The sequence below is a fragment of the Channa argus genome, chromosome 2, assembly GCF_033026475.1.
Source record: "Channa argus isolate prfri chromosome 2, Channa argus male v1.0, whole genome shotgun sequence".
Lineage (NCBI taxonomy): Eukaryota > Metazoa > Chordata > Actinopteri > Anabantiformes > Channidae > Channa > Channa argus.
The window spans coordinates 11,808,535-11,834,296 of record NC_090198.1 but is presented as its reverse complement, the minus strand read 5'-3'; the positions used below and the strand labels follow the sequence as shown (position 1 = coordinate 11,834,296).

The following is a 25,762-nucleotide window of genomic DNA, read 5'->3' as shown; positions in this document are numbered from 1 at the left end:
TCTCTGTGTCTTATGTCTCTTTAGATTGACCCCATGATTTTGAGGGCTCTGTGGGGGTCATACCATCTGCTGCAGGAATCCTCATTCTTCTTGTTCCTAAGGACAATTTTCCATATTGGGCTCCTTGTCCTTTTTTTTTGTTTCCAATTAGAGTTCTGCCTTTTGGTATTACTTTGAGTGAAATAACTAATATATGTGCCATATGAATCTCATGTATTAATCCAAAAACTTTAAACGGGTTTTTTAACCTGAAGAGCATTTTGATATGTGAGAAATGTTTTCAGCCGCCAACATTCCTCTGCTGGATTCCTCCCAGAATAAATCAGGGCCACCAATATATAATGACCAGTCCAGCTAAAACAGATGCAAGTATTTTAGTGGGAGGCTCCAAGTCCTCTGCTGGCAGGCTCCTAATGCAATATGTGCCCGTAAGATGAAGTCACAAACATGGCAACTGTAGTCAACTCCCACTCTCCGGGCAGCACAGACCGGGCATTATGTGGATGAGTACCAGCTGGTACCACAGGCTCGTCATCCTCCTCGGTACTTTATTTGTTGGTGCGTCTGCAATCAGGACATGGAACTGAAATTGAAGAGCAAACCTGTGAACAGTCTTCTTGGATGTATCGTCGCCGTCTGCTTTTGTACCGTTTGTCCAGCTCAAAGACGTGAGTAGAGCTCTGATTTCTGTGGGAGGCGTCATCGGTTGCTGCTGAGGGCAGGGAGGAGAGCTGTGGATGTTGATGAGGCTACCAAAAGTGTGAGAGAGACACTTTATGTTTTAAGTGTTTGGTCTTTTAAAGTGTGGTTCCCATCCTTTTTGAATGCAGCCCCCTTAATTGTCTGCTATTAGCAACAAACAGAAAGTAGGATTTGGGGGAGAAGTAAATGAATCCCGATTTTCAATCAAAAAAGGCATTAAAAAAATTGACAAAAAGAATTAGGCCAGATTAGGCCTCCCAGGTTGGAAACATTCTCCAAACTGAAAACTAACTTATATTTACAACATTTGTTTATACCAGTTTTTCTCAGCCCTGTTCATCAGTGACCCCTGCCCTGTTTGCTTTCCAGCTATTCTAACCTTAACCCCTGCTGATTACCCTCACAAGGTGCTTTCAGTCATTTTCCAGAAATAGGAAAATACTATATTAGATAAGGATGGAGGAGGGGAAGACAAAGTAATTGAGGCTTGGGTAAATGCTGCTACAGATGTTCTGCAGTTGGTTTAGTTTTAAAGGCTACAATATTTAGTCAAGAATATAAACAGGTAATGAAAACCCTCTTTGTAGCAATACACACATCTATGTATGTTTATGTATGTTGAAATATGTGTGTGATGGGTTTCACAATAATTAATTAAGGTGACCTATTGTTACAAATTATTACGTTATTCTCTTGTCTCTACAAATTGGGTTTTTTTCACTACCTTCAACTACCAGTTTGTACGGTGCCTCCTGGTCCTGTGACGGTCCCAGAAAACAACACAGCTGATGTCCAGGTGGTTCGAATCAGCTCCAGTAGTGATGTGGCACTGACCGTCACAGTGAACCCAGCAGATCTGTTCTACCTTAAAGGGAACATCCTGATGATAAAGAAAGGACTGGACTATGAGGTACAGCCTGACGGATACTAGATGATTGAAGCGAACACCAACACCAAATCATGTACAACAAACAGATTTGATAATCATCCCTTTTCAGTAACTGATGTAGGTGGTGTTTGTTGCGATGGTATTTGAGCTGCCCTACTCTGTCTGTTTATTATACCATTGTGTGTGTGGTCTTTTCTTCTGAGGTGCTGCATTGTGGAGTCCAAAACAAATTCTGCACTAAACTAATAATGTGATCTTTACAATATTTCCCTTAAAAAGGGAACCAAATACCAACAGTAAAACATCATCCCACTAGTGATATATTTTAGAGGGAGCATCACAATTGGAGCTGCTTTGCTGGAAAGCTTGTTTTCATCAAGGGGAAAATTAATTTCAGGTTAAGGATAATATCAGGGTGGCTCTCTCCCAGCTGAAGCTCAGAAAAAGTAGGTGATGCTGCAGGATAATCACCTTAAAGTCCAACATTTGCAGGTCAGAGCACAGACCTCAACTCATTAAGGATGCCGTGAGATAACATCAAGAGAGCTGAAGCTTATTTGGGAGAAAAAAATTGTCCAAACATCCCTTCTTAACAATCCACAGCTATGTGAAGTGCTTGTTTGAGGTTATTCCTTCCAAAGATCAACAATTTATTAAATCCAAGGGTTCGCTTATTTTTTCTAGCAGCACCTTAAACGGTTAATGACTGTGTTTAATGAAGACATAAAATATTATAACTGTGTGGTAATAGCTTAAGCACATCGTGTTTATCTATGCATTTGACTTCAATGAAGATCCAATCACATTGACTAGGTAATGCAAACATTTTCAAGGGTTCACATAATTTTTCTTGCCACCGTAAGCCTGTATCTGTCCAAATGTGACCAAATGTGTCCAAATGTGACTCAGGGTATAAAGATGTAACATCTTTTCCCAACACTGGTTTCAACACTAGTGATTTGTCTTCAGTGTAGTGTAGCACAGATGTTTATTCATTCTGTATTTTACACAGAGGCTGGAGGTTTTTGCTTGGAGATGTTCACAGGGCTTAAATTAATGATTTGTAGCTTGTGTATGGTACTGTGTCTATTTAGATGATATTTTGTAGTTGAGCTTAAGGGAGTGAATATTGTAAGGAGAGACTGTGATGTTTTCAGAGAGGCAGATTTGAGCATGCCCCTGATTACAGGCAGATAAATTGACTGACACTTACTGTAGGTATAAAGTTAAAATGACTCAACCATTAAACTGAATGACTATTGCACAGGGAACATGGTTTAGTGCATTTCCATCCATAAAATGGAAATGACTAATTGATATATTATTTGAGCCATGTGTGTGTTGTGATTTGATCCACTCAAATCACATTTTATTTCAACACTAACATGTGGATTTAAAAAGTAGGATAATTTAATTTATTTATTATCATTATCATTATCATCATGGTTATTATCATTATTAGTGTCAAGGTGTCTTTATACTTCAAATAACTGATAATAAAGCTGGTCTGTGTTTTTAGTCATTACCTGGTGCAACACTGGTGGTGTGGGTGCAGTGCAGCAGATTTGGAGCCAAATCTGTGAGTAGGATCACATCAATCTCACTCCTACATGATCTGACAAGATAATCCTGTAACAATTTATGATGAGCTAAATAAAAATGAATAATAAAGAGCTGTTGAAAGTTGAAGACATGTTTTAATCTTGTAAATTGTCAATATGCATAAGATTCGTTAAAATAATTGGAAATGTGGTTCAGAATGTCAACAGATCTCATTTAGTCCCCTCTCTTCTTTGTTTAAGGTGAATGAGTCTGTGGACGTTCTGGTTGAAAATGTGAACGATAACCCCCCAAACTTTGCACAGAACCACTACGTATTAGAAGTGAATGAGGTGAGCAGATTAGCCTTTCATTACAGTTGGTCTCACACAGGACGGTGTTGACTCTTTTTTTGTCTCCGGCAGCTCACTCCGGTCAACTCCAGTGTTGGACTGATAATAGCTACAGATGTTGATTCAGAGCCACTGTTCTATCGCTTAGAGTCTGCCACGGTAAGACCACGGTGACTGTACTCACTATTTTCACTTCTACCCTCCAGTCCATCAAATAAATTAAACAGCCTTAGAAGAAAAAGCACCACACTGTTCATAAATCATGTCCACAACTAGACCAAACCATATGACAAAAAGTCACAAAAACACAAGTGGTAAAATGCAAACAATGTTGGAAACAACTGTTATTATGGTTCCTCACGTTGTTACTATGTGGAGGATGGATTAAAACCAGTGAAGAAGGTGCCTTACATTACTTCCTATAATGTATTTGTATGTATCTTTCTTTGTGTTCCAGGATAAATATTTTCGCCTGGAGAACATAAACACCCCAAGGATAGTTGTTAAAAGCATCCTGGACTATGATGTTGTACAAAAGCTCTCTCTAGTTCTACATGTACAGGTACAAGAATCAATTCAATACACATATAAAACAAACAAGATGCAAATCCAGTCTGCACGTCTAAAATGTGTCACATGTTCCAGGACACATTCAATGGTTCGGCCTCCAACAAACCCTTCTTTACTTCTGTGGCCACCATCACCGTTCACGTGAAGGATGTTGATAACCGGCCCCCATGGTTTCAGCCATGTTTGAGGACAAACTTAGGACTCGCCAAACTGTGTGTGAGCACAGGGTACAGAGGCAAGGTCAATCTCACTGAGAAAGAGGTAAGTCCCCACAAGAATGTTAAACAAGTCGGTTTCCAAAATCCAAACCGAAGAAGAATGAAGAAGTGCAAGGTGTGAGTCATTTGTTTAGAGATCAGACTGAGGATTTGGCTAATTACAAAGTATTAGAGATCTTGCAAAAAACATGATCTCTAATACTTTGTGGTTAGCCAGTGGTAATGGGGGAAAGCAAGACATTTTGAATTAACAAAAACCATCAGAGGCTTTGTACAAACAGTGCATTTAGTGGAACCTCCTGAAAAACAAACCGCTTGTGTACTGAGCAACACACAGAGAATACTTCAGGTCAGCCAATGATAACTTCTTTTCTAACTCCTCTCAGCCCTTGGCATTCTCAAGCTTCTCGTGTTCCTTCTTCCTGATGTTGCTATCACTTGGGATCTACAACTACAGCCTTGTTCTTCTGTCCTCAACTACAATGTTGCTACATAGTTTGTCATTCTGTATCTGGAAGTCCCACAGAATCTGAGCTTTGTCATCTTCAACCACCTTTGGAGTTGTATCTAATTTTGACTTTGGGACTTCCAGCCCCTGCTCGGCACAGTCGGCACACTGTTTCGGTACACTATGCCAGCCACTTGGTTATGGTTCGCCATGTATGGCCTGCCTGCTATCATCGGATGTCCTTGCGGGTATGGATCAGTGAGTCAGTGTCTCGTTCACTCCTGGCATACAGTTTGATGTCATGGTCGCACCGTTCTGTAGTTGGTATTCGTAACGACTCTTGGTGCTGATCTGGCTGAGGGGATTTAGGCTTATGCACAACAGCAGCAGGGACAGAGCACTTCCTTGGTATATGCCACACTTAATCTTGACTTGTGCAATTGGGCCTCTGGGGTTGTTTTCCACTTCCCCATTGAGATGTCAAGGAAGGCTCTTAAAGTCCTGTTGAACTTGTATAGTTCCAAGCATTCTAGGATCCATGTGTGAGGCATTGAGTCATAGGCTTTCTTGTAGTCAATACAGGCAGTGCACAGATAGTGCACAGTAGGTCGAGGGTTTGATTGCCGTTTAGGGTGTGGTCAATATCCAGTTTGGGCCCTTAGTAAAGGCCCTTAATGCTACCTACCTGCCTTGTTGCTAATGAGAGTTACAAAACAAGAGTCACACTGGCCTGGGTCAACAAGGTCCGCGTGAGGTGTCAGGAAAACAGGGCAACCTGAGAGAAGAACAAGACATTCATGGATGAGAGATGAGAATAGGAATATATATATATATATATATTCCTGTATATACTGTATTTGGCTTTGAATTAATGACTTGGCATATGGACGTTATGTTTGTCATTATCCCTTCATGTCACATGTTGACACCACCTCAGTTTATTTGCCAAAGAAGTGGTTCACAGGCAGAAAGTTTAAATGAATATATACACATGTGGACCCTAGAATCAGTGCCATATGATTTTATTTAACAGGAAGGGCCGTTGGTGCTGGAGCCTGGCCCAGTGTTTGCCAGGGATGGAGATAAGAACAGGAGTGAGCAGATCAGCTACAAAATACTTAGAGGTTTGAACAATATTTTATTTCCATCTGTTCACCTCCATTTATGAAGTATTTACTCACATATTTAATGTTCTCCAAATCTCTGAAACATAAATGTATATTCCTTCATTTTTCTCACAGCTAATAATAACCCAGTTATTTACTAGTTACTAGTAAAACAAATATAATTTAATTTCAATATCCTGAAAACATTTAGTATGAAGGCGATTTACTTTTCTGTTTGTATTTTATTGCTTTTGTTTGGGATTATTTTCATCTTTAGGCAATGAGGGAAATCTTTTCCAGATTGATGAAGACACAGGAAACATCACAATGGCTAAAGCAGCTGATATTGTTGGGCCAATAACTCTCACCATTCTGGTAAAAAAATAATATAATAGGCCAGTATATTGTTCCTCAGTGATTCTAAATGGAAGACAAGACAAAGCATTTCATTTCCTACAAATCAGGCATCACAGGTGACCAACAGGGATCAGTTTGCAGTAACACAGGTGACCATCGAGGTGATGAAGAAGAGCAGGAACCCTCCACGGTTTGAGAAGGAGCGATACGAAGGATTTATCTACAGCAACTCTGTACCTGAGAGCATGATCCTCAGAGATCGAAGCACCTACCGGCCTTTCAGGGTCCGAGCCCGGGACGAGGACTTTGCTAGTGTGAGTGGTGGTCTCTATGTGTTTATTATGAATATTGTTTGTTAATTGTTTAACTGGATAAGATAAATACAAACACTGAGCATTGGCTGGACACTACCGTTTCTTTCATTTGCTTAAAAACTTGTGTCCACACTTAACACACAGGCTGAAACAGAGGCTCACTGCCCCAAATGACATTTTGTTTGCAAAACTCTAACGAAACATTTAAAACAACCTTTGACATGCAGAATCTACTGGGAGAATCTAGCCTGGACCATTTCAGACATTCAATAGGGCACCATATTTACATTGTATTCCTTCTCGAAAAACAAATTAATTAATTAAAAAATCACCTAAAATTTTAACCAAAATCTGATACTATTGCATGATATTTTATTCTTTTTAAAATATTGTTCAAATACGAAACCTGAACAAGGTAAATACAGAAAATACAGAAAAGTTAAAAAAAATTGAAACTTACCCAAAATCGAAATTAAGATTTATAATATTTCAGATTTTACATTTAGTCAGTTCACTCTTGTCAAGTAGCTTCTCATTAACATCAGACTAAATATTTTCCCTCACCTTTGATCCAGGCTACAGCTACTCAGACTTTTAGGACACATCGATGCAGTTGTCGAACCAGGCAGACTGGAAGAACTTGGCAAAACAGTAGCAATCTTGAATTAAATGCTATACAAAACAATAAAAGGAATGGATTTTTGTCTTTCCTTACTTTTTAAATGTTATTTTTAGATTTTTAGTGATTATTTGTATTTTTATGTTTTCCTTTTTCATTGTGTAATTTTTATTTGTTGCAGTTTGCAAAAATACTTTAAAACCAACAATTTTGCTTTTAATATACAATAATAACCCTACACAGCACCATATAGCTGAGATGGATTTGTATGTGAACAGGGTAGATCAATCAGCAGGAGCAAAGATTCCTCCTAATGACTTTAAAATTTCCATAAGGCAATGGTACAGTACAGCGGGGTTGGTACCAGGTTGGTTGTGGTATCTGTCTGCCACCTAGTGGCCAGAAATCAGTTTAATATGCTGCTGCTGAGGTAAAATAAAGTTTTTCTCAATTGCTAAGATGTGTTTAATGAAATTGGAATCCCCCTGATCTTCATTATTACCTTCTTATAACATCAGAAATCTTCTTTTGGTAATGAGTTAATGCATTTCCATTGGTTTCACACAGGTTTTACCTTTTTACAGTTGACACGCATGTAATTTGTTGTATTTACCATGTAAACCAAAGGAAAACACATTTCCCCAGCTGATAGAAAATATTTGCAAAATTCTGAATCCCTAACATATGTGTATGCAACCCCCTACACACAATTCTTCAACCAATTATCAGTCCTTCTCCTCTGTGTTGCTTTTTGCAATGATTAAAAGAGTCTAAAAGTTTGACCATCAGTTGTGTTGTTTAAGGGAAGATTTTGATTTTGTTGCATATTTTAATTACATGTTCTGACAATTTAAGAGTATTTTGGAAACAAAATGTGTCATTTGTAACAGTGATCATCTATTTCAGCCTGTGTGTAAATGGTTTTGGAAGAGACAAGTGTTTAAGCAAATGAGAAAAACTGTAACATAACATCACCTAAAACCTTTTTTCTATATGTGTGTGTTAGGGTGTGAATCCAGATGTGAAGTATGAGGTTCAGTACAGCAGCTACGTCAATGTGACCTTCGATGGTTTTGTGGTTTTGAAGAGGGTTGTTAAAACAGAGTCTTTCGCACTTCAGGTGACTAACGTGAAAAACTGTCTATTTTTAGAGTCAAGCATTTCTGCTCACTCTTACCAACACTTCCTGCTATTTTCTAAGCTTTATAACTCTTGTTGCCTGCAGCTCAGAGCAGTGGACATGGCAACGGGGGAGTTTGGCACAGCTGCCCTCTCTGTTCAGGTCATACCCGGTGAGACCATCAGTTATTCTCTGTAATAGTGACTGCTTAGTTACAATAAAATGAAAAATGAAGTGATCAGTTTGTTAACCCAATGCCATTTCATACAGTAATAATAAATGATCAAACATTACCTTTTTTTTAGATTGTAAATTTACATTATGGGGCTCCAAAAAAAAGTGTAAAACTAGAAGCAAGATTATATTGTGCTGTAGTTTTATTCCATCTCACTGAGTCTAGTTGACTAAGCTCCCTAACAGATGTCTCATTTTGAAAGCTAACATCCTTTTGTCCTACTAAATGTATTTACAGTGCCTTGCAAAAATAATTATACTCCTTGAACTTTTTTATGTTTTGTCAAGTTACAACCACAAATGTAAATGTATATTATTGGGATTCTATGTAGTAGACCAACACAAAGTGGCACATAATTGTGAAGTGAAAGGAAAATGATAAATGATTTACCACATCTTTGAGATTTCTTTGTAAAAAGTTTTGAAAATGAATCATTTTCCTTATAATGTACCACTTTGTGTTGGTCTATCACATAAAATCCCAATAAAACTTGTGGTTGTAACGTGACAAAATATGGAAAATTTCACTTTTTCAAGGCACTGTATTTGTCTGCTCTGTAAATGTGTAGAGGATAGTGCTGGTGTTATCTTTTATCTTTCTTCTTTCTGCTAACTATAACGAAATATCATATTTGAACAAATGGTCCTGTAGAAACTGCAATAATGATGCAACATTATTTGTGACAAGCTTGACCACTTATCACTTAGTAGAAGATAAAGGCAGATCGTATTGATTAAAAGCAAGTTTTTGGTTGTTAAAAAGTCCCTAGACTTGTAAATTCTGCAGGGCTAACTTTGAGTCACTGTTCCGTCTCCTCTCTAGCCGATGCCATCCCGTCTCCTGCAAACGTCGGGTACCGTCCGGGGGACATGGCTCTTCTGGGCCTGGTCATGGCAGCCCTGCTGGTCCTCTGCCTCACAGTGATTGGGTTTTTGATTTCCCGCTTGTGGAAAGGAAATGCCAGTAAACTATGTGAGGTCAGTCATTATTGTAATTTTGCATTTCTATCTCTGAGCTGTTTTGGGCTGTACAACCCAACCTTTTTAGGAAACACGTATGGTAGTTCGTTGCAGCATGAGATTCAAAATCAGTCCACCATTCTTTGCTTAGCCTTTCAGTTATTAGTGTTATAATGTTACCATAAATAAAATACAACAAAACTTACTAATCAAGCAGAAACATTTCTAGTGAAATATGGACATGAGAAAAAGCAATGGTACTATTTGCAGTTTCCTGGTTTTCTGCATAAATTCGTCATTTGATCTGATCTTTTCCAAAGTAACAAATACTGTATCAACAAACACAATATTGTTGAGTTGGTAAAATAATAAACAGTCAAAACCATTCATGCTTTTATAGAATCATTATCATACAAAAAAGTGGTAAAACTAAAGACAACGGTGTTTCAATAAGTGGTTGAACCACCTTTGGCAGCAATAACCTCAAACAGCCACTTCCTGTAACTCTGGATTAGATCTGCACAACATTCAGGAGGAGTTTTAGACCATTCTTCCTTATAGAACATTCCCAGATCAGCCATTTTCTGAGGACATTTGGTGTTGATGGCTCTCGTGAGATCATTCCACAGCATCTGTATTGGGTTGAGGTCTGTGCTCCAAAGGTTGGATTTCGTGGAGCCATTCTGTAGAAAATTCACTTCAGGGTTTAGGGTCAATGTCATGCCGCATCACCCAGGTCCTTCTGAGCTTCAGCTTGCAGACAACCACTTTGACAATATTCTGTAGGACACCTTGGGGAACCAGAATAGCAAGTGATGTTAACAAACTCCAATGGGGATTCATTGGAGTTTGTTAACATCTGTGTTCATAACAGTAACAGATAAAGACTGAAAGGATTTTCAGTCTTTAGCTGTTACTGTCTTTAGCTGTGCCTGTGAGGTGATCTTGGCTGGGTATCCACTTCTATGGCAAGTAGCTAGAGTACTAAATCATCTCCATGACTACATGTTTTACCATGCTTGGAGCTCCACATAGAGCTGACAATATGACACATCATCAGTTGCGTTTATTTTACAGTATAGTATGAAAGTGAAAACACAATTTGAACTAAAAAACTTAAAAGTAAAAAATAAAAAAAAAAAATCACTTTTAAGGTGCTCATGTACATTTTTGAACAATGTTGTAAATCAACATTTTCCAACCTTTTTAAGTGACAAAAGGCGTTTTCAATTTAAAACATTTACATGCAGAGCTCCTCCTGTGTGGCTTTTGATGAATATTTATTAGCCTAAATACACAGAAGGGCTCTGTGTTACAGACAAATGAGCCTGGCTCACTCTTGGGAACCACAGTGGCATCTTTAACTTAAAACAATGCCTCAATATCGTCCTTGCTTCATTAACTGCTGTATCAATAATAAGGGTCTCCTCTCCTGACTGTAGTGCTTGGGCCACTGCCTGAAGTCTGGCCAGTCGGGGGACGGCCATAGGGACTCCCTCCAGTACACCAATGATGGCTTCCAGAATGAAGGCGACCAGAACCGTGGGGGTTTCAGGCGCTGGAACAACGTTATCCCCAGAAGAAGCACCTTCCCCCAAGCTCGTGGCCGGGTCATCCCCCTGGAAAGACGGAGCCGTCACTGCTCCTCCTGTGGCATTTACACCAACCACATTGCCAAGGGGAGCCCCTCAGTGAGACACACCATTAGGGGCAGAGGAGATGGAGATGTGTACAACATGAGATCGATCCTGACCAAGAAGAGGAGAAAGGAGGGCCAGAAGACAGTGTGGTTCAAGGAGAGTGAGGATTCCTCGGACATCGAGGTGGAAATAATTCCTGACACTGTGGGCCGGGTGGAGGAGGAAACCGAGGAGGAGCTGGAGGGAGAGATGGAGATGGAGGGGGTCGTCAGAGACCCAGCTGCCCCAATTAGAGAGAGTGATGAGGGACAGGAGAACAAGAACAAAGAGCCTAATGAGGAGCAGGACCATGAAAAAAACAGCTCAGAAAAAGAGAAGGAACGTCAGGAGCAGGACAACTGACAGCAGGCGTCATTGAGAAAAAAACTGAGGAGATGTTTGTTTTCTTGTCACTTTTTGGAGACTACAGGTCATGGCTGAGGTCTCAGCAGTCACGATGAAACTCCCAACTTCCCTGGATAACCACCATCCGTCAAGAATAGAGTCAATGATCAAAAATGGATTTCTTTGTCTAACTTTATACAGAGTTAAAAATATATTTGTCTGCTAAAATGTCAATTTTAATACATACAATTTTAATATTGTCGTTTGTCATAGATTTTTTTTTGATTGAGGTGGCTGCACCTTTAAATAGCAAAATGCAACAGATGATTTGAGTTGCATTCAACTGGTCTTAATGTAAGCTTAGTTATCATTGTTGAGAGGATGATGAGATTGCATCAGCTTTGTTGTCTGATGGGGCAAAAATCTTTAAAACCAGACAGATTTCAATCAAACACCAAAGATTTTATTCCCCCAAGCAGAATGAGGGGGAATACAAATGATGACAGTCCTTTATAACCATGGATTTTTAAATAACTGGCATTACAAGTATGACATTACTCTGGACAATGCTGTGAATCAATAACGAAGTTTGCAATTTATAAAGTATTTAAATGCAAGATGCAACAGTGTATTTTTCAATTATCCCTTTACTGTATGTCTATGCTTTTATTGTTTTTTTAAAACATGCTTTAGTTCATGTTTAACAATATAATGCATTAACACAGCACTGAGCAAACCGAAGTTTGGATTGCCAATTTATATCATAGAGCACGTTGCACAGACTGTAAAGCTCTTTAAGCTAAATTGTTTTTATAAGTGTTTTATATACCTATCAGCCACAACTTCATAATCACTGACTGGTGAAATGAATGGCACTGATTATCTTGTTACATGGAGAACTGTCAGGGGTGGGACACATTAGGCAGGAAGTGAAGAGTCAGTTCTTGAAGTGGATGTGGTGGAAGCATGAAGAAAGGTCAGACACCGTTTGAAAAGTTTTGTACAGGGCTTTTGAAATGGCCCATTATGCAGTGGACAGTATAAACAGGGGGTGAACAGGTGACAGGGTCATGGGCATCCAAGGGTCATTAATACACAGGAGGAGCCCATCTGCCTCAATCCCACAGAAGAACTACTGTGGCACAAATAACTGATCATGATTGAGTGGTCACAGTCCTCATGCTAGTTTTATTGTTGTGGCTAATTGGTGGAAAATTGCCATGACTCTCTAACTGGCGAGTCATTTGTAAAGATCAAAGGTTTCTCTCTAAAACAGAAAGTAATAAAGACATTTTTTTCCTATTATATTAGGTGTGCAGTTAAGTTTTATTAAATAGATTGTGGTCCAGATTCTCTGGGCCATGTTTCAAGGAGTTCAGAAGTAATATACTGTATAGGTCATTGGGGATGTTTGCCTAATGGACTTAAGACCATAAACATGCTTCATGTTTCTCTTTTTAATGGCTTATAAGTGGTCTATAAATCATCAGTAAATAATTTATTAACACTATTTAATGCAATTAATGTCTTAGCATAAAGTGGTTTCAGTCAAGTCATAGCAATGTTGAATTTGCAAGATTTGGACATAGATGTAATAACGTATATATTTATTTATCAGGTATATTATTGACTCCGGGAAATTAATTTTATTACAGGAAATACAGTGCATCGGAATTGCAACATAACAATAACATAATAGAATTTTAAACCCATCTCCCAGTCCATTCTTTATAGCCTCATAAATATAAAATGAGTCAACAAAAGACAAAAACTGAGGATTTGTCTGCAGTGAAGTTGTGGATGTGTGAAGTGTGAATTTGTGTTATGATTTGTTTCATCCTCTCTGCACAAATTGTGTTCACATTTTATTAAACTGAACTACATGTGCCTGGACTTGGTAGTGAACAATAAGTGAAGCAAAACTGTATCAACTGAATATTAAACATCTGAATTGACTTTTTCACATGAACTTTATTTCATTGAGCATGTGGTAAATAATAATCACTGCAAGTAAAATAATCACGTGTATGGGCACATGTATGGTTAATGTGGACTTTTTGTACATTAGTTGATGATGAGAATAATAAAGTTTAAAGAATGTGTTAAGTCTAAGGATCACCTTACTTGTCTGTAAGTTTTCTTTTGCTGTTTCACACAAAAATTATTTTTAAAGGGCAACTTCAACAATTTTCCACTTGTTTCCTAAGGCTTCAGTTTAGGGTGTAAATGTAGATTAATGCCTTTTAAACTACCCTCTGAATTTAATAGTCGCCTGGCTTCTAGCTGAAAAGCTTCAGATGATGTCACCCAGAGGAGTTAACCCTTAAGAGTTCAGATGTTTTTTATAATAAGAGCAACCAGATGACATAATCAGAACTGAAAAACTCTTCAGTTTTTCAAGGTGATGTCATTGCGAGGTGTTTTCAGCTAAAATAGTTTAGGTCAGGAAAGGCAGATACAACTTTTATGCAATGTGGACTAGAATGATAGAAAGCTTGTTATATTTTGTTAGTCAACTGTACAAAATCTAAATTTAAAAGCAGCAGGTAATTGAATCGAGACATAAGTCTTATATATTATTATTCTATAATATAAATATTGGCCAGAAGCAGTAACTTCTAGTACACAAGTGCACACACACACACTCTCTTTTCCCCCATGCTAAAAATGGATTTATTAATTCCTGACATTACAAAGCACAGTAAAAGCAGATGTATTTTAAAAAGTGTTTATTGAAGTCAGTCACATTATTAAAACACACTTAAAGTCAGTAGTATCAGACTGACATCATTCTAAAACACAAATTGAGTGTTCAGTTTAACACAAATCCCTGATTAAAAATAAACACAAAAAGCTGATCCCTGATCTTATACAACTAATGTACTTATTAACCTTTTAACTCTGCAATCTGTGTCAGACACTGCTTGAAATCGTTCAGATCAGTGCAGTTAGGCTCTACACAAAATCTATTGCTAAATATTGTTTGATTGCAAAGCAACAGAAAACATGCGGCGCAGATTTTTTTCCGCAGCACTTTAAAACATAATGGTGCAGGATGTGCTTACTTTGACTTAGCAAAGCCCACTCTGTTGTTCTCTCTATCAAAAACGGTATAGTACTGGCCGATGAATACATCTCCCAGAATCCACAGGGGTCCAGCAGGGGCAGGGATATCCAGACCCATGAAACCACTCAGACAAATGGTCTTTCCAGCCTGACTCTCCTGATGTTTGGAGGGAAAAAGACACACAGATAAAGCTGCTGTAATGTTCTGACAATGCAAACTTATTAGGCCTTCAAACTTGTTAGTACATACACAGAAACAATTTGTGTATAATGACTCCCCAGCCTCCTCCTGGCTTTGCCAAACTAAAGAATGCAGCACTTGCTTGGTTTTTGGATGTAAAAGACAATCAGTGTTGTATTGTTACAGCAAAAGGTGACTCTGTGCTGCCCCCTTCTGCAGGATAAACAACATCTCCTGCACACAGTCTCACCTTAAGGACATACTGTTCTCCAGTAAGAGCATAGCTCTGTCCGCCCAAGTTGAAGGTGATGACAGGCAGCGATGGGATCTTGTCACAGTTTATCATGTACTGAAAGACAACCAACATTCACTCAATGTCATGATTTTAACCAGAAACTGACAGGGAAACAATAGTAATAAAAAATAATATATATTTACATATATATGTACATATATATTTACATACATACACACATACAACTAAAAATTTAAGGTTTAAAATTCTATTATGTTATTGTTATGTTGCAATTCCGATGCAACAAAAAAAAAAAAAAACAACAACATTGTTACAAGGAGTCAACACTGCAAGTGACATGTGAAATGACTGCAGGATGCATCAAACAGAGTTCAGGTAAATCCTGCATCCATTTTTGTTCTTTGGGTTTTGCACCGAGTGCTTGTGCAGACATATGACCAATATTGGATATTGGTCACATGGCTATTTGTTTATATCCAATAGGCAAATGAACAAATAATTTTCCAGGGCTACCTGTGTGCTAAGACATCTTGAATAGGTTATGTGTCAGGTTTGCTCGACCAACAGTGTGGTCATCTGAGCCCTGCTGGGTTTATCTCACCTCTCCCTGTATGAGTGGAATGGCTCCAATGGCTTTCTGCAGGGCCTTGACTTCCGCAGCAGGACCGGTGATCAGAGAGGTCCCGGTGTCCACAATAGCTTCACAGCCGTCCTTACACAGACTCAGCTGGCTACCCACTGCCATCCTGACACACACACAAAAAGTGGTTTAGCATGTGTTATGGCCTATGTGTAAAGAAAGCACACAAGTAAAAGGTCCAACAAAGAATTATTTTACTTAGTAATGCACTTTGTTGTTAATCATAGTAAAACAGAAAATAAAAGCATTTATCTAATGAAAGCTAGGCTGTCTGCTAAATGCTCTTCTAAAAAGTTGTCAAATTACTGTCATTTGAGTATAAAAATAAAGCAAATATGATCCGTGTATTTTAGTGTGTAATGTAATATGCTCACCCATCCATGTGGATCTGCCAGTAGGCCTGACGGGTAATGTTAACATAGTGGAAGTCACCAGTGTAATATTTGGGGTCAGTTCCTCCCAGCAGCAGCTCACCACCAGGAGTGGTATCTGGGTTCCTGATACAGAGAGGGGAGGTATTAAATTTGGTATCGTCAAACATCAGGAGGAACACAGAGGTGACAAAATGTTGTTTTTTCATTTTTGGATCTTTTAGCTTGTTTCTGAAACCTCTACCACAGCAATACAGTTTGTTCATGTCCCTCAAAGCAATGAAAAAAGTACAATTACAACATTTTCCACAAACAGCTTGTTATGTGCTTCTTAAGTGGGTGAACCAGCTCTTTAAAAGAATAATTTGGGTTATATTTTAAACAATCCCCATAAAAACACTAACACATTCCATGAACTGCCACTACTCCTGAACTTTTAAACGTTGAAGACAAGGACATGTCTGCCACACACAGTTGACGCTTACATCACAGGTAAACCAACAGTAGTTGCAACATCTGTGAAAAATATTTCAAGCAAGATTGTAATGAAGAAACAAGTCCCCTATCCAGCTGTGAGATTGTGATTTATTGTTGGTTCAAGTGTCTGTTTTGGGAATTGCAGAAAATGACAGATTCTGAACTCAAACTTTTTTTTTAATCATTTGATGACCCATTTTGTTCAGATATTTTAGACATTTCTCACTCACTTTAAAGCGTAAATTATTTCCATACTTTAAGCATCAACGTAATCTAACATTAACACAGTTGGCAGATAAGGAGAAATAAACATTGCATCACCTCCTGTGAAAACATCGAGTTGCTAAATAGCTGCTAAATGCTCTACTTTCTTTCACTGAATATCTCTATAGTTGTGTCTGACTGCATTTTGGTGATAGGTTGTTGGTGCACATTAATTAAATGTTTGCTTGCTTGACACTGTTGTATACAGGGTCAAACCAAAACCAAAAGCAGGGCTTTGACCAGCAAAACCAAAATCATCAGTTAAAAGGAGCTACAACACTCTGTAGTGCTGCATATTCTTTGATAATGCTTTGTTCATGTTAGTATCTGGCCACCAGCTATTATATAAAATTACCCATTAAGTCTGAATATGAACTACATTTTCTACTTGGACTGAAAGCAAACACCATATTCGTGAGAATGACCTAGCTGCACGTTAATTTATTTTCTTGCTTATTTATGGCCTGTAGCCACAGATGCCTGTACCATCTTCAGACGACAGTTTGTGAGCATAATGGCAACAACATTTGAGTGATTTGTTAAAGCTCTGCAGGTAAAAGCTTGGCTGACATTAGCTGTTATCAGACCAATCTGAAGTTGCAAGGGATTTCTGTTTGTGGCCTTTACAGCAACAGTGTAATACAACTTTAATGTGTAATCTATTCTAACTTCCAGGTTTTCGAAGTGCAACAGAAATCGAAGATACCAATTGCAAAACCCCACAATGTTAACAAACGTCAGTTAAAGGAAGTCACACATTTCAAAAACTGTCACTGAAGTGTCAGGTTGAAATGCCAGGACATGTTTATACGCTACGTATAAACATGTCGTATAATAAGTGCAGTTATGGATCAGTCAAAAATGAAAATAAAGATGTGGATGATGTTTCACTTCTATATAAAAAAAAAAAAAAAAACAACAACAAAAACTTATAATCAGTATTATTATGTTGTAATATCTTGCACTTAAAATTCTAATGATAAAGGTATCACTTGTCACAAGAAGAGTGAAGTTTGCTGACGTCCGGCTGTCGATGTGATAAGTACAGTCAAAATCAGAAGACTAGGGCTGTACAGAAACTGTAAGGGAAACAAACTGTTTTTTCACTTATCAAGTAAAAAAAGCTATAGCCATGCAGTGTTTGGTAACTTTTACCCTATGCAAAAACAACACAGATGCTGTGTGTAATTTACAGCATCCACTCCTACATATAATGTACAGTTCACAAAGAAATAAAAAGCAGCAACATATAGCTCAGATAGTTAGAATATTGCACTTTTAACAAAAACCAATTTCCTTGTAGTTCATATATAAAAACTAAAATTATGTGTTATTCATTATTGTGTTTACCATGTTAAAAACAGCTGTAAGTATCACTGAGTAGTAAAGAGCCTTGCACCCAAAGTAAGAGGAGTACAGTGGAAACAAAAGCAAAATCCGTGACAATGGTTTCACCTTCAAGTCACAGTTTTCCTCTATATGAATTTAACAACCCTTATCTGTTGTCCAACCTGTTCAGGTAGAAGGAGAAAAGGTTCTTCTCCACCTTCTTCTGGCTCATGATATTGTCAAATACTGGAGCCACACCATCCACAGAGATGCGTGGGTAGGCCATGCCCAGAATCCCATCAAACTTGGCAGCTATAAAGGCCACACCAGGCTGCTTTATGGCCTCCCCAAATAGTTGTTTCTCTACAGATATATCTCCAATCTGAATAAGGAGGGATAAAAAAAAAAGAAGCTCGGTGTTAAAAAAACAAAAAAAAAAACAAAACACACTCTACTAAAACTACATCCCACTGTAATGGTAATGTGCGAGATAAGCTTACTGTGCACGTGTCCTGACTGAGGTAGCCTGACAAGCTGCCAGTTCCGTATTGGATAGCAAAGGCAGTGCCATTCTTCACATATGTGCTGGACTTGCCAGAATTATATTTGTGGTGAAGTACTGCAAAGAAAAGGAATGTAAAGATTTAGATTTACTGTAAAGCAGAATCCATAACATTTTTTGCAGAGGGTAACTGCACTACAGAAATGTCATTTTACAGCTGCCATACAGTACTGTCTTTGTGTTAAATGCATTATGACTTACAGCATGCAATGTCTAAAATGGAGCAGTGAACGGAGGGAACCCACAGATTAGAGGAACCAGTATCAAACACCACAGTGAATGTCTGAGGGGGGGTACCCAGACCAATCTCGCCATAATATTGGGCCTAGTGAAAAAACAAAACATACATTTGTATGATAAGTAACAATGATCATTAGGATTTTGAAAGCTTGCGAAGATTTCACTGGTATTTGCATGACGGAACCCACAGGTACATAAAACCACCAGTGAATAAACATTCTAAGGCTAATCTAGTGTACTCAGGAGAAGAGATTACAATAAGCCCCCAAATCAGAAAACTGGTAATTTCTAACAGCAGAGAAGCCAAGTGGCTCAACACGATGTCAAAACTGTAACTGTACAAAACAAGTTAATATCACACATCAGTAATTTGTTCTAGTCTTACGGATGATGAGGCCCAGCAGCTGTTGGTGTCAACAAATGTTAGAGTGATGCAGGTCAAACAGTCCCTCAGTTATGTCAATAAATCAACTCTTCGTTAAACAATTCAATGACTGAAGCACATGATTACTTAAATTTAGCAAACTTCCACTTCACATGACTCAATGGCATTTAGGTAAAAGCATCAATTGCGAAATACTTAAAGAATTTTTGTCATGTCACGCAGGCCTCAAAATGCTTCCTTTTTCATATGTAGAAGTCTTTGTGATTTATTGTGTGATTGGTGACTGATTAAACCAAATAACGGTAAAGGTTTTTTTTTTGCCAATTTAACTCAAAACTTTAAAATGTACACTGAGCTCTCACCTCCATTATATAGTGATTCTGTTTAGATTTTGTTTTAACTGCTTTAGAAAGGTGCAGATGTAGGTGTGTTTTCACTTGGGGCAGGTAATATTTAGCCTTTCTAAATGAAATAAATGCAATGTAATGCCATAAAATACAGCGCATTGCAATACAACAAAACAAAACCAGAAAGTGACCTTTTAAGATTATCAAGTTAATAATGTAATTATAGTTCATTATCATCATCAAGGTTCCGTATTTACACACACACAAAAAAAATATATAACTTAATAGAAAACACCAGACACTAGCAATCTATTCAAAACTAAAGATAGAAAGAAGTTTATCAGATGTGTTTGGGCCAGCAAAAAGCTAGTCATTTGTCATATTTTTATAAGCACCCTCTTCATGATATCTTCAGGATCTCGACCAAAGGCTGACCAATGTCATTTTGACTGACAGATTAAGTAGAACAAGAGCAAACCAGCTTTCTGTCAGCTGACGAAGAGAAAGAGACTTACAGATCAGCTGAGTCACTGTCATATGGTTTAGGATCCTCTTCAGTCAGTGTTTTATCACTTCAGAACAAATCAGCCTTTCTGAAAACCGGTCAGGATTTACTGGCCTTGACAGACAGGTTTAATTTTGCATTTAAGGCTTTATATAAAAGCCCACGCCCATCAAAACACAACAGGACCTTTGTGATGGCCTTTTAGCTTCTCAGTAAAGCAAGAATTAAGGGTCCACAGGTCAGTGATTAGGAGAGTAGTGCTTACATCAAGGTAGTTCTTCAGCAATTCTGGAGTGGGTTCATTACTGGGGGGAAAGCCAGCATTGTACTCAAGGGAGTGTTTGTCGGCCAGAAGCTCCTCAATTATTCTTCCAGAGTCTGTCATCTCACGTCTGATAGAACGGAATTTCTTTAATGGAATTCTGAACAGGAAGAAAAGTTAAAAAATAAAAGAGAACAAAAAAGGTCATTTAGGTTATTTTACCTATGGGCTTGCTCAAATTAAAAAAGTAAAATACAAAGGAAATAACGTTTAATCATCAGATCTGTAAAAAACAAAAAAAAAAACAAAAACCCAACACTCATAATGAATTTCTGTAGAGCACCAAGAATGTGTCATTAAAACTGTTTATTTGTAAAAACACCAAGTCAAAATTTCAATAGATTTTATGCATTTTCAATTTTAATGAGCTCTTTCAAGATTAATTTTATTTTCAATACATTCCACAAGCTGTTGATTCACACTAGAGTCTTTGATCATTGTTAAGCATCTTGGCTAGTACCCTAAGCTCCATAAACGGCTTATGATAATTTACTGACCAGCAAATAAAAACATTTTTAGCACTTTTCAGAAGAACAGTTAATAAAAGGCATTTAGCACACAGGACATAACTGTAATGTGCTCAGGCTATTCGCCAGCACTGTGAAATGTTACGGTTGATGCTTCTGTAATACTGTAACATGTAAATGAACAAACGCATATACCATGAAAATGATGCTGATCTGCAAGAGAGGCAAAAACTTGGATGCAACTTTGCTGCACTACTACATTGTAATGGCTGTCGTTATTATAGTGGATCACACGCTGGCTGCAGACCTATGACAAACCTTAAGTTTTACATAAGACAGACGAGCTGTTTCTCGTTGCACTAAAGAACAGCAGGGCTGCTGCCGCTTAACAACAATATAACACTGAACGTTATATAGAAAGAGCTCTGCGGTTTGTGGATCACTGTGGTTTAACAGGTCACAAGATCTCACAGGCAAAGAGACAAGGTCTCATTGGTGCTGTGTTATACAGAGCTCAAATTGCCTCCACTTCTACATTAGGTGTAGTATGACTGACTTCTGTCGTTAGTTTGGTTACAAAGTGACACTATGTAAGTGGCAGTTGGCTAACAGTTAGCGTTAGCTCACACCAGTGTTCGCCGTGTAAACAAAATACTCAACGAGTTTTTCTTACCGGACCAGAGCGTCGTTGGTCACAGCCAACGCAGCAAAAACACATAGGATGAAGGTCCTCATTGTTTCAGCTAGAGACTTAGAAACGCGTGGACTGAACAATGACTGAGCACTTCGAGTTGTTGTCGACAAAACCGAGTTTTATCAGCTGAGTGAGCGGAGTCACCGTCACGTGAGTATCCAACTCTGTCTGAATGCGTCACTTCCGGTGGGATTCCAGGACGTCAGTGGATAACGTAATCACCTGTGAAAATAAATATTTCCTTCTTGTTGTCTGCCGTGCGATTAATTTAATCTACAAGCTGGAATTCTCGGCTGAGGTGTCACCAACACTGAAGGCTGCCGGTGTTTGATCAGGCTTTTATTAGTTAGTTTTATAAGTTACTTCTTACCTGTAATGACTGAGACTGAACAGCTAGTGGCTGCCTCATCCCACAGATCCCACAGAATCCCCAGTCCCCAACTGGATCCCTCTTGGTTTATATCAAGAAAGTCTCTCAAGATCTCATGGGGAAACTGGGCTGTTAAAGGATCACTATTACAAACAAGCTCTTTGTTAATGTCACATTCACAGTACAGCTGAAAATAAACACTCCTCGGACATTTCAGACAGCAGTTGGATTGAGTTTAACTTTCCTGTACCATGTGAAAGTTATATTTTGAGTACAATGTGTTCAGACCTGTTGCAGCTTTGAACATTCAGAGACCAACATTAACATTTATCTGTCTGTGAATCTTTCTAAGCTGTTTTTCTTCTCAAGACAGGAAATGCATGTTTAGCATCTTCTTCCCCACTATCAGTTCATCAGCAGCTAGCCATAATTTCAAGTTTACAACCTGAAGTTAAGTGTTATCTTTGTTCATTTTATTGTACAGTCTAAAGTAAATGTTAGTTGCTGATTAGTTTAGTAGAACTGTATGTCACTACAGCTGGATTTGTAAACTTTTACATTTTTGTTCACATTGTACAAAAATTTATAGAAAGCTTCAATTTCCAATTCCAGATTTACATGTGGGAATGAATTATACCCACAGAACAACAGTATGTCATGCTGAATATATAAATGATACAAAAATGGAAATGTTATTACTCAAGATTTGTATTGGACTGGTGTATTTGTCAAAGTAAAGTGGTGGTGCTTATGAAGTTTCCCTTCACACAGTGTCGTAGCCTTTTCAAACAGTGTCACATTTCAGTCAGCTATTTTAACTGTGTGCTTACATATTACTGAGTCCATACAACCCCAGAAAGACCAAGATCAGAGATGCTATGCAGTGACGTAGAGTCACCTCATGTGTTTTGGCCAATTCCCCACCGTGAACCACTTTGACGTTCATCCAGCAGCACTCTTCCCATTAAACATTATCATTTAATAATTCCATCCAGATGTGACTGCTTACCGAGATCAGCTGGCATATGGGCAGTAAACCCTAGGCACCATGCCTTTAAAGAGAAAATAATGACGAAAGAAATGCTCAGTGGCTAACAGGGGATGTATTTAACTGTATTAAATACAATGAGTTTGCTTTTCAAAAGCAGACTTGTAAACTGTAAATGTGGTAATAAGTGTAACCACTGCAGACTTTTATGCGTACAGGCTCCATGGGTACCAAAAGTCCTGATGGTGACTGATCCTTTGGTGTAAATCATGATAAGAAAACTATTACTTTAAGTTAACAGGTGTTTCTCTGCACTGCTGTCAGTGCCCTGTCAATACAGGATTTTTTCATTTAGACCATCCAAACAATACATGTGTTCAGTTTGACCTGTGTCAGCTGATATCCAAAGCAAACGAGGGAAAACTAACTAAGTAAAACTAACTTACTTAACTATTATGGTTTGCAGTACATCTGATAATTATTAAACCTACATTGTCCATTTTATTACAGTTTAGAAAACAAAACAAATATATATTTATTTGTTACTGGGTGTAACATCATGTGATTATTCTTCTGCATTCTAAATCCTTATTGAAAACATACATTTTTAATTGCCAGAAACAACAATTAGAAAGTTACAACACATGTGAGTCATCCCTCACATGTGAGTCTGAGCTTCAGTAGCATTTGACAGTGACAATTCCAATTTGCACCATCAGCACCTTGATGCCAAAGCAAAATGACTTGACAGAAGTCAATCACGTGAGCCCAAACCATCAGCACAGCAGTCAGAAAAAGGAGCAAATAATTCTTATGCTTATAGGAAATTTGTGGCCAATTCTGAGAACATTAAACCAACAAAGTGAAAATGCAACAACAAAGAGGAAGGTCTGTTACCAACAGTGAAGCAACTCATTTTTACAGCAACAGGGAGTTCACTAATACTGATTACAGCAGTGAATCATTTTGCCTAATCTCTGATAGTTCTGACCAACTACTCTGGGCCCCTCTGCTGGCTGCCCTGTGTCCTAATAAATGAAATTTTGTGGAAAAACAAAAGAACCTAGTATTAAAACAGTTTGATTTAGGAAACAAGCAGAGAGACTGATTTTGCATAAAAAAAACCACAACAAAATCTTTCAGCACAAACCAGAAGTGACTGTTAGTTTGTAACCATACCTTTATGCATAACATTCATGTGTTTTTTTTACAGGGATAATTAAGAGTCATTAGTAGGCTAAGGGTCCTATTTATGTCAGATTCACTGGCAAGAAAAATCATAATACTACAGCATCAAATTACATTTATATCTTATTAAACTTTAAAGCAGTGGTAAATCCTAATTCAGACTTTGTGGCAGCACTTTGTTGAAGGCTCTTTTATGCAGGGTTGCATAGGATTTATATTACCAGACTAAGTGCAGTGTTGGTTCTCATTCACCCATCCACACAAGAATAATGGTGGAGCTGCCATGCAATGTCCTTTATCTGTAACCACTTATCCTGTGTAGCATTGCAGGGGGGCAGGAGCCTTTGCCAGCTGTCATAGGGTGAGAGGTGGGATGTACACTGGACAGGTCGTTAGTCTATCTTAGGGCCAATGCCGGCAATGTTCTAGCCTGATCCACCGAGAACAGCTTGGGGATCAGTGTCTTGCCCAAAGACTCTCCGACATACTGTATGAACAAGAGAAGGGATTAAACTGCTGACACAGTGCTTTCTACAGTCTGAGCCAAGCTAAGAGAAAAGCTCAGAACAGCCCTTCCAGAATTAGAATATTTAATTGAGTTTGAAGGGTACAGCTCTGATTTCACCATGTCTAATTCATATCTTAAAATATTTTGATTGCTGGAAAGTCCTCTTTTAAAGTGCCATTTAGCAAGCGGTCAGTCTAGAAAGTTCTTTTTTATTTGATCTCCTGACCCATTGTGTATTTGTAATTTTATCTGACATTATTGGCTATTAAACTGTTATTAACTTACTTGTTTATCTCACAGTCCTTTTTGTTTTTGGATCACACTGCCATCTCACTGCAAATCACTTCATCCATCACTAAACAAAATTGACTTGACTCTTGTGACTGGGGCCAAACCCTTTCAGCCAGATTCCTCAACCTGATGGGCAGCAGCAGCATGACATGTTCAACAGGCACATTAGTGTGGGTGCCCACCCTACTACTCCATCCACAGACTAGTAGTCAATAACGATTACAATATTAGCAGTCAGACTTTTGTGCTTAACTAAGGTAAATATGTCCTCGACCTGCTGAACCGACAGAGATAATATTAATTTCATTACAAAACTGAGTAAAATGGCAAAAGAACATTTTGCTTTCTGATGGAACTACTGGTACAGATGTCTGTTTAACTTTATTTCCCCCCCCTTTACAGTGTACAGCAATAAGTTCACCAATCTGTCTGAGATCTTAGTAGACTTTAGATAATAATTTATTCATAAATTATTCACGATGCACTGTAACACTGGAAGGCAAACTTCTACTCCCTGCAGAGCTTTACAGCTCCAATGCACACAATGCAATCAGCATTACCGTAACCCCACCATGGTGCTGGGATTTGCCTAGCAGCAGGTGTCAAAGCTTCAAATGTGGAACGTGAACAGATAATCGAACGTGTGAAATTTCTTCAAGCACAAAAACAAGAGCAGAAGATCATTCATGTTCCGAAATAGGATTTGACTCTTTTCTATTAGTGATCTTTTTTGCAGAAAACAGAAAATGGACCACTGAGATGGTGTCATTTCTCCCTCTTCAGATGGCTATAAAAAGACCACCTGCACCAGAAATAGTTCAAAGTTAGAGGATGTGCGCTGCTGCATATGCTGCTACT

General features: G+C 38.3%; 2 protein-coding genes across 5 annotated transcripts; one reads left to right on the top strand and one right to left on the bottom strand.

The window, feature by feature from the left end:
• Positions 1–474: 474 nt before the first annotated feature.
• On the top strand, positions 475–14,419 carry cdhr5a (cadherin-related family member 5a). 4 transcript variants are annotated; one of them, XM_067495359.1, is made up of 14 exons: positions 476–668; positions 1,440–1,612; positions 3,111–3,170; positions 3,394–3,483; positions 3,556–3,642; positions 3,941–4,045; positions 4,129–4,314; positions 5,753–5,843; positions 6,103–6,200; positions 6,290–6,496; positions 8,122–8,235; positions 8,341–8,407; positions 9,293–9,447; positions 10,872–14,419. In XM_067495359.1, exons 1-14 carry the CDS (start codon positions 578–580, stop codon positions 11,469–11,471), a joined length of 2,124 nt encoding a protein of 707 aa, XP_067351460.1. In that variant the 5' UTR covers positions 476–577; the 3' UTR covers positions 11,472–14,419. The 4 variants fall into 4 exon arrangements, with proteins under 4 accessions (XP_067351464.1, XP_067351460.1, XP_067351463.1 ...); XM_067495362.1 differs by having other exon boundaries at positions 538–760; XM_067495361.1 differs by lacking the exon at positions 476–668 and having other exon boundaries at positions 1,586–1,708.
• On the bottom strand, positions 14,166–21,710 carry ctsd (cathepsin D). Its single transcript, XM_067495377.1, has 9 exons — positions 21,539–21,710; positions 20,342–20,498; positions 18,801–18,924; positions 18,538–18,656; positions 18,220–18,419; positions 15,971–16,093; positions 15,558–15,702; positions 14,951–15,049; positions 14,166–14,676 (listed from the first exon to the last, which is right to left on the bottom strand). The coding sequence occupies exons 1-9, from the start codon at positions 21,598–21,600 to the stop codon at positions 14,515–14,517; spliced, it is 1,191 nt and encodes a 396-aa protein (XP_067351478.1). The 5' UTR covers positions 21,601–21,710; the 3' UTR covers positions 14,166–14,514.
• Positions 21,711–25,762: the final 4,052 nt, after the last annotated feature.

Coding starts and splice junctions, on each gene's coding strand:
- ctsd (XM_067495377.1), bottom strand. CDS start 21,600: ATGAGGACCTTCATCCTATGTGTTTTTGCTGCGTTGGCTGTGACCAAC. Junction 18,925..20,341: donor TGCTGAAGAACTACCTTGAT/GTAAGCACTACT, acceptor TTTTTTCACTAG/GCCCAATATTATGGCGAGAT. Junction 15,703..15,970: donor TGGCAGATCCACATGGATGG/GTGAGCATATTA, acceptor TGTGTGTGTCAG/GATGGCAGTGGGTAGCCAGC.
- cdhr5a (XM_067495359.1), top strand. CDS start 578: ATGGAACTGAAATTGAAGAGCAAACCTGTGAACAGTCTTCTTGGATGT. Junction 1,613..3,110: donor AGAAAGGACTGGACTATGAG/GTACAGCCTGAC, acceptor CTGTGTTTTTAG/TCATTACCTGGTGCAACACT. Junction 4,046..4,128: donor CTCTAGTTCTACATGTACAG/GTACAAGAATCA, acceptor CACATGTTCCAG/GACACATTCAATGGTTCGGC.